The sequence below is a fragment of the Phaseolus vulgaris genome, chromosome 2 (genome assembly GCF_000499845.2).
Source record: "Phaseolus vulgaris cultivar G19833 chromosome 2, P. vulgaris v2.0, whole genome shotgun sequence".
NCBI classification, from domain to species: Eukaryota; Viridiplantae; Streptophyta; class Magnoliopsida; order Fabales; family Fabaceae; genus Phaseolus; species Phaseolus vulgaris.
The window spans coordinates 8733309-8746188 of NC_023758.2; the positions used below are offsets into that span (position 1 = coordinate 8733309).

Genomic DNA, 12880 nt, shown 5'->3' on the forward strand with positions numbered 1-12880 from the left:
AGTCTCATTATAACCTTGGGAATGACCTCAAGATTCATGTTTCTAATATGTTTGTGATAGGAAGATGAAAATAAAAGGAACTGTGATTTGTTTTCATTCAGTGAAAATAGAGAGAAACACTTATCTATGAGCATGTGAGAATAAATTCCTTAATAAATTGTCATTTATTTATTTGATTTGATCCTGAAAGTTAATTGTATCTATATTTTTCTATATTTGAATTTGGAACATCATAAGTTTATAATTTAATATGTTGCTTAGTAAATTAAGCTGTTTTGATATTTACATTCAAATATATTCATTTCATTTGCTTGAGGACAAGCAAGATTCTGAGTTGGGGAGAATTCATAAGTGCCTAATTTCCGTAATATTTCATATTAAAAATATAGTCACTTATGAGTATTAATTGCTAAAATAAATATAAAATAATCCCTAATTTATGAAATTATACCTTTTTACATATTTTATGATCTTTATTTGAATAAGAACATTTTATTCCCAAATTTGGTGTTAATTTTAGGTTTTTAGGGAAGAATGGAGATGATTGAGATAAAGAAGAATAATATAAGCAAAAATAAGAAAGATGGAAGGCCCAGGAATGCACAAGTGCAGAAAAAGCCCAAATCAACATCAGAGCATCTCGCTCAAGCAATCCCATTCTCGCTTGAGCGAGAATGCTTCATAAGCATTGGACAAAATCGACGCTTTGCTCGCTCAAGAGAGCTATATCTCGCTTGAGCGAGATGGTGCTAGATACATTGGGCCTTTCTATGTTTTATTCTACAAGTCCATCAACGCCATGCAAGAAGTTTCTTAACCTTAGCAAATTAGGTTAAACAGGAGACTAGAGGCACAACCATAATTTTTATTTATAATTTCATAATTCATCTATAATTACTTATTTTTAATATGTATTTGCCTACTTTAATTAATGGTTACTAAGTTACAATATAATAAATACATGACTAATGGTTTTTATGGTTGATAAGTATACCCTACTTCATCATGTTTTTGTACTTTATAAATTTTGTTATTATTGAAATGCTTCTATGGTTATCTATCTCTTTAGCTTAATCAATTTTATTTTATATCTTCATAAGATGTCACAAGTAGTGATAACATTCTCTCATTTGATTTGAGTTTTTCTTGAAATTTGAAACAGATTGGCAGAAGCTTAATGGAAGTATTGTGTTAAGGACGACTCTATTGTAGCTATGGATTCCTTGGAGTTGCCATGAGAAGTATGGAGAGTGATTGGTTCAACCATATCACTTGGAGAAGTGAAGGATAAGACCAACGATGTCTATCTTAGAGCAATTTAAATAAGGGAATGCTTAGGCTTGCAAATTGGCAGCATAACACTCATATATTTGATCTATTTTCCATGAGCTAAGCACCTCAATTTAAAGGAGAGAAGGTTGAATATTTTGGACTCAAAATTTGAAAATTCAAAATAAAACTCTCCAATCCTAGGCTGCCATGTGGACATCAATGTGCTCCTTGCCAAGGTAATTTTTGTTCTATATTATACCCTAGACGTTCTAGGGTTACATTGGGCTCAAAGAAACCCAATTGTTACCTTAACTATACCTATTATACTATTGAACCAAATACAAGCCCAAAAACCTATGTTACTTGGTCCATTGTGTTGAACAAGATATTTTGATGCCTCCAAATCTATGTGGAAAGCTTGAAGACCTTGTTGTTGGGTGTGTGTGTGTTATCTAGTAGCTTTTAACTTGTTAATTCACTCCTTAAGATGATCCAAGTTCATTTGAATCATTATCTTTTTGAAAAGATGAGTTTTCTAGAAGGGTGTGAAATTTCAACCTGTTGAAATGTCGAATCAACTTATTGTTTGACACTTAATGGTTTTTAAATGGTTTGGGAAAGCTTTTATTTATTTTGTCTTTGCTATCAAACATAATCAAATGGTTGTTTTCATGAAAACCTTAACAGAAAAATTATTTCAATCGATTGTTCTGGAAAACAACCTGTTGTTTTCATAACAGAATTTTGTTAAGTGGTTAGAACTGATTTTAAATGCTTCCAACTACTTTTGGTTTTTGATATAACAAATTTGACCACTTGATTGGGTTTATATAAAGGCTGTTTAACATTCTTTTGAACTGATTAAGAAAGTGAGATTGCTTAAAACATTTTTCAAGAATTCAAAAGCTTTGGATCATCTCAAGTGTGTGGAATAGCATTGGGTGATTCTCTTTATCTCTACTCTTATAAACTGTTTTAACTTTGTTTTAAATTCTGCTGGTATAAACAATCGGTTGTCTCGTGAAAACAACATGTTGATTTTCTGGAAATAACCTTAAAACAAAAAATTTATTAAGTTGAACAGAAAATCAATTGGTTGATTTTTCAGAGCTTTTCACTCTACTTCCAAACTTTGTGAAAGTGAAAACAATTCACCCCTCTATTGTTTAGGCCACTAATTCTAACAATTGGCACCAGGAGTTGAGTTCTTGAAAGTTACTCAAGTTTCAATCCTAAAACCTTTTCTAAAATTGTTGAAAAACTACCCTTTGGGAAGGGTGCTTCTGTAATCAGGCTACCTTTGTTTTGTGGATTGAACTATCAATTTTGGAAGGTTATAATGAAATTTTTTGTTGAATCAATTGATAGAGGAATCTGGAATGCTATCACAAATGTGCCTTTTGTACCTAAGTTTGAAAAAGATGATGTTTTCATTGAAAAACCTTGGTCCCAATGGACTGAGAGTGAAATTAAAAGAGCTTAATATGATTGCATTACGAAGAACATTACTAATTCTGCTTTGAATTCTGGTGAATTTTTCAGGGTCTCATAATGCGCATTTGCAAAGGAGATGTGGGACATCCTTGAGGTTACCCATGAAGGCACAATTGATGTGAAGAGGGAAATGAAGCATGCCTTGATCCAAGAATATGAAATGTTCACGATGCTTAAAGGGAAACCATCTCGGATGTGCAGAAAAATATTCACTCACATAATGAATCACCTCATTAGCCTTGGCAAGATCTTTGAAAGGGAGGAGCTGAACATCAAGATCCTCAAATGCTTGGATAGATCTTGGAAACTAAAGGTCACTACAATTTCAGAATCCAAGGATTTAACCACATTGACCACAACCTCCCTGTGTGGAAAGCTAAGGGAGCATGAACTTGAGATGAACCGATTAAATGACCAAGAAAATGAAGAAAAGCATGTGAGGAGCATTGCTTTAAGAGCTATAGGTCATAAGGATGGTCAAGAATCAAGTGAGTGCAGTGATGGTGAGACTCTCAACTTTCTCACAAGGAAGTTTAGAAAGTTCTTGAAGAAGAACGGCAGGGACACAAACCAGCCATCAAAGAGGTACAATGGCAAGAATATTAATGAATTTAATTCTAAAAACTATACTTGTTTTGGATGTGGCAAACAGGGACACATCAAGGATGAATTTCCAAGCAATGTGAGCAAAGAGAAAGGGGGTTACAAGAAGTATGATAAGAAAGGCAAAGCAAAAAGAACGTACAATGATGATTCATCTTCAAGTTCTTCATTAAAGGATGATGAGGAAAGCCAACCTTTTTTTAATGGCAAATGAATAATCGGAATCACACAGTAAGTCTAAATACTTCTGTGAATTAAAACTATAGTCAACTTCTTGATGCTTTTAAAGAAACTCATGAGGAAGCTAATAGATTGGCATTTTTTAGTAACCGGTTGAAATGATTAAATAATTGGTTGGAAAACATAGTCAAGACCCTAGAAGAAGAGTTAAAATATTCAAAAACTGATTTTTAAAACCTAGAAATGATCTACCAAAACTCTTCTTATAAGTGTGTTGATTCATATTTTTGTGAAAATTGTGAATCTCTTCAAAAAAAAGGTTCACTATCTTTTAAAAATTGTGGACAAGTTTTCCCAAGGCCAATCAAATCTTGAAACTGTTCTTGCTTCACAAAATTATGTTTTTGGAAAGGCTGGACTGGGAATTAACCCAAACAACAAGAACATGTCAGTTTCAAAACCGTTTTCCAATTTCTTTGAAAAACAACCAGTTGTTTTGTTGAAACAACCGGTTAAAACTTGCTTTTACTGCATGAAAAGGGGCCACACTGTTAGATTTTGTAGAGTTAGAAGGTTTCCTGTTTCTAAAGGTGTTTTGAAATGGGTTCTTAAGATTTCTAAGGTTCCTAATGTCCCAGCTAATGCCTATAGACCCAAATTCATAAGGGGACCAAATCTTGCTTTTTAACCTTTTCTTGTAGGTATCCTTGGCAGCCAAGAAACATCTTGAGTTCAAAGAATAACTACTTAAGGGAAAACCAACAAGAGTAAAGTCTTTCTTTGTGCTTTTACTTTTCAATTATATATGTCTTGCAGGGTTCTTTGAAAGTTAAGAGATATCTTTGACACATGCATATTAGTTGCTCAAAAGAGAAACTTCAAGAATAAAGAGAGTATGTGTGTTTTCATTTCTCAACTTATGTAAGTGTTCCTTGTAACCATATGAACATCTAAATTTATTCTTTTGGGTGAATCTATTGGGGTTTTCTTTGCAAAGGTCTGAACAAATTTTTCATCACTTTAAAAGGTGATTATTTGTTTTGGAAAAGGTTTTCTTTGTTGTCACAGTAAAACAACTTGTTGAAAGTACAAAATATCTTGTTGTTTGCCTCTGGCACCTCTGAATAAAGCTTCCATAATTGCTTATGCATGGTTAAACCTGTTTCTGCTTTTCAAAACTGGTTGTTAGTCAAATAACAATATGTATGCCTCAGAATCTGGCCATAAGGGAATATATTTTGTTGTTTTATTGGAAATCCAAAGCTTTTTATGAATGGCAATAACATTGGTGTTCATGGGGTTGATAAATATTTGTAAAGGAACTATTGCAATGATGAAGGTAAAGGCATGGCAAAGGTCGGGTTCCAAGAGCATTTTCTACTATTCAATTCACCACAAAAAAGTGTGCTACATCTATGATGTTGATAACTAATAACTTTTTGATAACACTGCGATATGGAATGACTTTTTTAAAAAGCTCAGGTATTGGAAAAAGATATTGATGCAAAGATAGGAATTGATTTGCCTAGTTTGGAAGGTGTGGAATTGGCTGCCAGATCTCGAAAGAAGGATTTTTTGTTTTGGAGAAAATGTAGGATGACAATTTAAGTTTTGGGAGTGGAAAGATGATACAAACCAACAAGCACTTCCCAAAAGGGTCAGTCATATCAAGATACAAGTCCCAAAGCCAGGGCCCACCAAGTCTCGAGAACGAATCAACAAAAGAAGAAGAAGCTATAAACCTGAATACCAGAAGTTCTTCCTTTTAGTCTTCTTAAAACATATAATATGTTTGTAAATAATTTGGGCTCACTTTAGGGGTTCAAATTGAAACGATAGGCTTGAATAAGGTGCCTTTAGCATAATAGGGGGTGTAGGTATCATTTTAGCTTGTTCCTAGCCCTTTAGGAAGGCAATTTGACCTAGTTTCTAGAAGGACAAGCCTAGGGTGCGGATTTGAGTTAGTCAAACCCTAAGGCTGCCCATTTTTTCCCTTTTCCCATCCTACCCCTCTTGTTTGTTTTCCAAGGCTCCTTCACCTATAAATAAGAGACCTACCCATTGTATTTTACAAGTTGAATTTGAATGAAGTAAAAAAACTCTGTACAAATTGTGTGAGCTCTTAGTGAGGCTTAAGTCCTCTTAAGTTTGAGGTCTTATCTTGAGTGATTTGGGAAGTGGCGTGACATTTCTCACCCACCATCATAAGTTTTTTCATTCCATTTCTCCATTCCATTTTATGTGTTTGTCTCTTTAGTTTCTATTCTTTGTTGCTCTTCTGTTTCACTCATAATCATGAGTATGGTTCATCATTTGGGAGGCGATGACCACCATTGATGTTAACCTTGTGCCCATTTTCAATTCTGCAATTGCATCTCATCCTCACTATATCTTGTTTTTCATTTTTGCCTATGTGAAGTGAACCTTCACACTTACTTAACCACTTTGTTAAATTCGTTTTCAGAGGGAATCTTCCTTAGGTCCTCACCATAAATTGATAAAATCCCAACCTTAAGTAAAAATGTTACGATAAATGAAAACATCTAAAAATCAACTCACATCATGTGGTTATCAGAGCTTAGGTTCTTGAGCTTATTTTGCTTAGAGTTGATTTGACATTTTACTTTTTCTTGCACCTTTAATTCCTTGTTTTTACATTCAAGGATCTTTAATTTCTTGTCTTCACATTCAAGTACCTTTAAATTCTTGTCCTTACTTTTAAGCACTTTTAATTTCAGCCCTTTATTTTCTTGCTTTTAATTTCGGCATTTACCTTTATTCAATAGCATTGTTTCACTTTTTGATTGTTCGTCTATGTCTTTTATTGTTCTTGCTTTTTTTCCTTGAGTCATATGTTCTTTAGTGTTCTAGGAGTCCTTCTATTTTTGCCTCTACTTACTTCCTTTTTATTGTGAAAGTTTATAAGTAATTAGAAACTTGTTCTAGTAGAAGTAGATTTAAGTTCCAAACAAAAGATTTCAAGTGATCAATTATTTTGAATCCCAAACTTTTTATGAAAATTGGAGTTATATGAAAATATGCATGGTCAAAACCATGGACATTTCATTTCCATAATCCAAGAACAAGTATACAAAAAAAGAGAAAAGGGAATTTGTGCAAGCTATTTCGTGTTCCAATATTTCAAAGAGCAACATTTTCAAAATTTTGGGTTCATCTTGATTGACAAATTGATTTCAACCTTTGTGGAATTTTTATCCTTTTGCTTTGACAAATTTCTAAAGAAAGTTTCATTGTTAAAAGTTTAGTAGGTATCTTAAAGTCTTTTTTGTGTGCCTTTTTCTTGCTTGTCTTCCTTTTCAAGTTTTGTCATAATCTCTTTTCACAAATTTGGTTTAGCTTTCTTGTTTTGAGCTTTTCTTGATTGTCTTTTCAAATTTCTTAAGTTTTGTTATGGTTCTTTAAGATCAAGTGTGTTTGGCTTTGTCATCTTTCACTTGCGAAATTTTCAACACCAAGATAGACCTTTTTTAGAGGATTTTTTTTGAGTGCTTTGAGTGTTAAACTCTTGATTTCTTTTCACCAAAAGTGACGCAAACTTGAGATAGTGTATTCTAACTTCTTTTTCACTAATTGTTTGATTCCTTTGTGCAAACATTATGGGTCATTTGTCTTTAGGTGAATCTTCAAAACCACAATCACATCACAAAGCCCACCTTTTGGGAGAACCTGTGGAGGTCAAGAAGCGAATGGTCCACAAAGACGAGCAAATAAGCCAACTAGCGAAAAGATTGCAAAATCTAGAAGAAGCTCAAGCAAGGCAAACTCAAGAAAGGAGATGGGAGCCGCCAAAAACAACTAGTCATTCCATGCACTATGGGAGTCAAGAACATGATTGGCGAGTGCATAATTTTGACAAACAACACCATCAACACCAACAACAACCACAACATTCTTTTGATTTTGTAAAGCTACCTAGTTTTAGTGGGTCCAATGACCCTACTTTGTATTTAGAGTGGGAAGCTAAAGTTGAACATCTCTTTAATGTGTATAAGGTCACTGAGGCCCAAAAGGTTAGGTTAGCTTCCCTAGTTTTTTTAGACTATGCCATCAAATGGTGGCAACAAACTGTAATGGACATTGGGCTAAACAAGAGGACAGTCGTAGTCTTTTGGTATGATTTGAAAGCATGTATGCGTGCGCGGTTTGTTCCTCCTCCTTCTAGGAAGGAACTCTTGTTGAAGCTCCAACGACTTCATCAAGGACCTAGGACGGTAGACGAATATTTTAAAGATCTAGAAACAACTTTGACTAAGATAAATATGCATGATAGTGAAGAGTCAAAGATCACTAGGTTTGTGAGTGATTTAGGGAGAGAAATTAAAGATGTAGTAGAATTATATGAGTACTATTCTTTAAAAAAGTTGGTTCACCTAGCCATCAAGGTGGAATCACATATTTTAACGAAAACAACTTTCAAAACTACTCATCATGATGGCTTCTAAAATCTTCAAGGAAGGATAAAAATAATATTTCAACAACAACTTCTCCTTCCAATTTTTCAAAAGAAACCACTTCTTCCTATAACGTTTTTAAAGACAAACCTTCTACCTCTACCCCTAAGTCACCCACCAAACCTTCAAGCACAAAATGTTTTAAATGTTTAGGGTTTGGGCATATAGTTGCCAATTGACCAAATAAAAGAACCCCCAAAACTAAAAGAGGAACATCAGGCCCAAATTAAAACAAAAACCAAAAGTGAAAATGAAAGAGAAAACGAAGAACAAGATAACACGGGTATCATCATTTCACCTCAAAGGTGTTTTTCTTCCTTGTCTTTTTCATTACCTAAACATTCTAAATACTTGATATATTTGATTAAGTTTAGGGATGATATTCAAAAACCTCCTAAAGGTTATCACCTTCTAAGAGGATTCCCCAAAATCATTTCATCCCCAAATATTCTTTCCAAACATGGCCTGTAGCTAGAATTCAACCATTTAATCTCGCTAAGCTTAATAAGTTTGCTTCACACCTACCATATACAAATCATGTGAACAAACTCACTATGTTATTTGCAAGGGTTCTAAATTCGAGGACGAATTCTTTCGAACTTGGGGAGCATGATACAAACCGATGGATAACTAAGGACACAACAAGCACTTCCCAAAAGGGTCAGTCATCTCAAGATACAAAGCAAGGCCCCCACCAAGCCTCGAGAAAGAATCAACAAAAGAAGAACAAGCTATAAACCTGAATATTAGAAGTTCTTCCTTTTGGTCTTCCTAAAAAATATAATATGTTTGTAAATAATATGGGCTCACTTTAGAGGTCCAAATAGAAAAGATAGGCTAGAATAGGGTACCTTTAGCATAATAGGGATGTAGGTATCATTTTAGCTTGTTCCTAGCCCTTTAGGAATGCAATTTGACCTAGTTTCTAGAAGGACAAGCTTAGGGTGCGGGTTTGACTTAGTCAAACCCTAAGGCTGCCCATTTTTTCCCTTTTCCCATCTTACCCCTCTTGCTTGTTTTCCAAGGCTCCTTCACCTATAAATAGGAGGCCTACCCATTGTATTTTACAAGTTGAATTTGAATGAAGTAAATAAACTCTACATAAATTGTGTGAGCTCTCAGTGAGGCTTATGTCCTCTTAGGTTTGAGGTCTTATCTTGAGTAATTTGGGAAGCTCTCAAGTGGCTGCCAGATCTCGAAAGAAGGATTTTTTGTTTTAGAGAAAATGTAGGGTGACAATTTAATTTTTGGGGGTGGAAAGAGAAACGTGCAGATGATATTTTCGTATAACCTTGTGCAATATAAACTTGGGTTTTCATATGAGAACATTTAGAAGGTTGAGTTGGTTTTGTACGCTGCTAGCACAACACTAAGTTGTTTGGTTTTGTTCGTTAGCCTCCGATAACTCGACCTGAATCACGAGGCTTCCGAAAAAGGCTCTTAATGTTATCAATTATGACCATATTCATGTGGCGTTTAACTCTATTGGAGGACTGAAAACGACAAAACAAGCTCTATATGAACTTGTTATTCTGCCTCTAAGAAAACCTGCCTTGTTTTCTCATGATAAACTTCATGGGCCACAAAAAGGGTGTCCTATTGTATGGACCACCTAGCACGAGGAAAACCATGCTTGCTAAAGCTATTGCTAAGGAGTCTTGAGCAGTTTTCATCAATGTTTGGATTTCAAACTTGAGGAACAAGTGGTTAGAGATGCCTAGAAAATTGTGTCTACCATATTTAGTCTAACTCATAAGCTCCAGCCTGGCATCATATTCATTGATGAAGTTGACAGTTTTTTTCGGGTCAATGTCGTACAACAGATCATGAGGCTTTGTTAAACATGAAAACTAAATTCATGGATCTGTGGGATGGTTTTACTACTGGTCAGAATGCTCAAGTTATGGTCCTTGTTGCTACTAATCAGAATTTGATGAAGCAATACTTCGAAGAATTTCTCAAGCATTTGAAATTGATATTTCGGACCAAAGGAAAACGACCGATATATTGAATGTTATCTTGAAGGGTGAGAGTATTGAAGAAAATATTGACTTTGACCGTATAACTTTCTTATGTGAAGGTTACAATGGTTCAGATCTCTTGACCTGTGCAAGAAAGTTGCTCCTAGACCATTGTCCCATATAGACTTAGAGAAGGCCCTGGCCACTTCATGAAAGACTAATGTTGGTACATTTGAATACAACGGATTAACTGCAAATACTCTAAGATTGTTTTATGCTTAGTTGTTCTCTTTGTCTATTTGTGAAGAGAAATAGGGAGAGAAGTTTGTGAATCATTTGGTTGCATTGATGGGTTTAATTCTACTACATTCTACTGTTGCCACACTCTGATACACCATGGTTCTGCTGCACAATAAGTTGGTTTTGCCACACTAATTTGAACTGGTTTTTTCTGCTTATGGGTTATGCAGAAAACTGGTTTTATGTGCCTTGGGAAACTATTTTAATTCCTGTTGTTGTACTTGCGTTGTATGTATACAAATCCTGTTTTGCAAGACCTTTCAAGTTCAAAAACTGCAACACAAACAAACTAGGGATTTGCCTTCATCAAATAAGGGGAGATTGTTGAACAAGATGCTTTGATCTCTCCAAATCTATGTGGAAAGCTTAAAGACCTTACTGTTGGGTGTATGTGTTGTCTAGTAGTTTTTAACTTGTCCATTCATCTTGTTCCTTTGCTTTTCTTACTCTTTTGTTCGGTTCAATTTGACTAAAATTGGTTCATCCAAATGAGTTTGGGATTTGGTACTAGTTTTTGGTGAGTTCTTGTCTTAGAACAATGATCCAACTCTAAGAAAAGTGCCTCTATAATGTCCAACTCAAGGTGATTCCTAAGAAGGTCAAGAACCTTTCTCTATATGGCTAGTGGAATCACATCATGTGGTATCATGAGTCTTAGGTTCTTCTTGTTTAATTGTTGAGTTGTGTGCACTTTAATTTCAAGAGCTCTTTAGGTGTTAATTGAGTTTTTCTTGCTGTTTTTCTTTTATACCAAGTGTTTGTGAAAAGGTTTATGGCACTCATTCTTCTTATGAGTATGGTTGCTCTTTTGGAATGGCATTATCCTTCCTAGAGTTTACCTTAAGCTTCCTTTCACTTGTTGTTAAAATTTGTGATGTGTCTTTTAATTTTGTAATCATGTCAAGTTTTGTCTTAGTCATGTTATTCCATAATTGTCATTACTTCTAGTAGTACTTTTATTGCTTTGATTGTTTCTTGCTTTGGTGTCATATAATTTTCTGAATTGATATTGGTCCTTTGTGCATTTTTCCTTTTAGAATTGAGTTCATACTTGTATTCTAGACCTATACAAGTTCCAATACATCATTTTCCATTATGTCTTTGCTAGTTCATCATTCTGTTTTTTATTCCTATTAGGATTCCTCTGTTTCTGAAAAAAAGTGCTTACTGTTTTTCCTTATTGCAATTGATTTACTCACTGGAAAATTCTGAAATTCTGGATTTGTGATATTCAAAGTGTTATAAAAGAGTAGAAAAAGGAATCATTCAAAAATTCAAAGTACACAAAAAATGATAAATAAAATAAAAAAAGTATACAATTCTGCCGAAAAGAATACGGTAATCTGGCAGCGATTTTAAAAAATTTATCTCAATTAATTGGCTTACTGTTTTTAATTGATTCCAGTGCCATTTTTGAGTTAACATCTTGAAGTTTCTGTGGTTTAAATTTCATAATCCAGTTCGCTCTACATCATTCCAGTTAAATCAGTGAATATCAAGCACAGTTTGCATTTTAAAAAAAAATTTCCAGTAGCTAAATTTTTGTTTTCTTCATCTACTCTAGTGCTTTTCCTTAAGTATTCTTTTGTGTGCCTACTTTTTTCATTGAGTTCTTTATTTTCTTGTTTGTCTTTCATTCTTACTCTTTGAGTTTGTCTCACATATAGTTTTCCTTTTGCAATTACCTTTCTTTGCTTATACCTTTTCTTGTTTGTCTTTATTGTTTCATTGGTTTTGTGGTGGTTGCTTTTGAGATTGGTGTGCTTGCTTTGACATCTTTCATTTGAGGATTCCAAGGCCTCAAGATCAGATTGGTGCAAGAACATTATTTCTTCGAGAGTGACCTCTTTTTCTACCTCATTTCACTTCGGCAGTTTCAATTGCCAAGCTCACTGTTTTTGTTAATTTTTTTAACTTGTTTGCTGTTTTGTGTGTTTACTGTTTTTAATTACAAATGGCTGGATTTTCAAGTGATGCATCCTACAAGCAGAATTCTCCTTCCAAAGCTTCAATTCTTGGTGAATTACATGAAGCTCAAAGAACAATTAGACGGTTGGAGGAGAAAAGGCAAAAGATGGAGGTCCAACAAGCTAGACCATCTCCTTCTATCCATGATGGACATCATTCTCATAGACCATCTTCAAGAGCTTCTTCAAATGATGTTGGCCGTGAAGATGAGCATAGGAGAAGGAGACCTCCACCCCAAGTCCATGGACAAAGACATCATCACCAAGGGGAAAGAATTCACTACGGCAATGGCTTCTATCATGATGCAAAGTCCAAGCTTCTTTCGGTCAAGCTACCTTGTTTTAATGGTTCTAGTGATCCAAATGTATATTTAGATTGGGAGGCTAAGTGTGAACAAATTTTTGAGATCCAAGATGAGCATAAGCTCAAGCTAGCCACCCTAGAGTTTAGTGATTATGCCATGAAATGGTGGCATGGAATTGTAAAGGACATTATCTATCACAAGGGTCCTCTCGTGGACTCTTGGAACTCTTTAAAGGATCATATGCGCGCTAGGTTTGTGCCCCCAAATTTTAGGAAAGACCTCATGTTGAGACTCCAACGGTTTCAACAAGGCACGCTAAATGTGGA

At 34.7% G+C, this 12880-nt stretch overlaps 1 protein-coding gene and 1 pseudogene across 1 annotated transcript; both read left to right on the forward strand.

Annotated features, from left to right (window-relative positions):
- The first annotated feature begins 2842 nt into the window (after nt 1-2842).
- On the forward strand, nt 2843-3583 carry LOC137809009 (uncharacterized). Its single transcript, XM_068610150.1, has one exon. It carries the CDS (start codon nt 2843-2845, stop codon nt 3581-3583), a length of 741 nt encoding a protein of 246 aa, XP_068466251.1.
- Nucleotides 3584-7166: 3583 nt separating this feature from the next.
- LOC137809010 (uncharacterized) lies at nt 7167-10264 on the forward strand (annotated as a pseudogene).
- The last annotated feature ends 2616 nt before the right edge of the window (nt 10265-12880 follow it).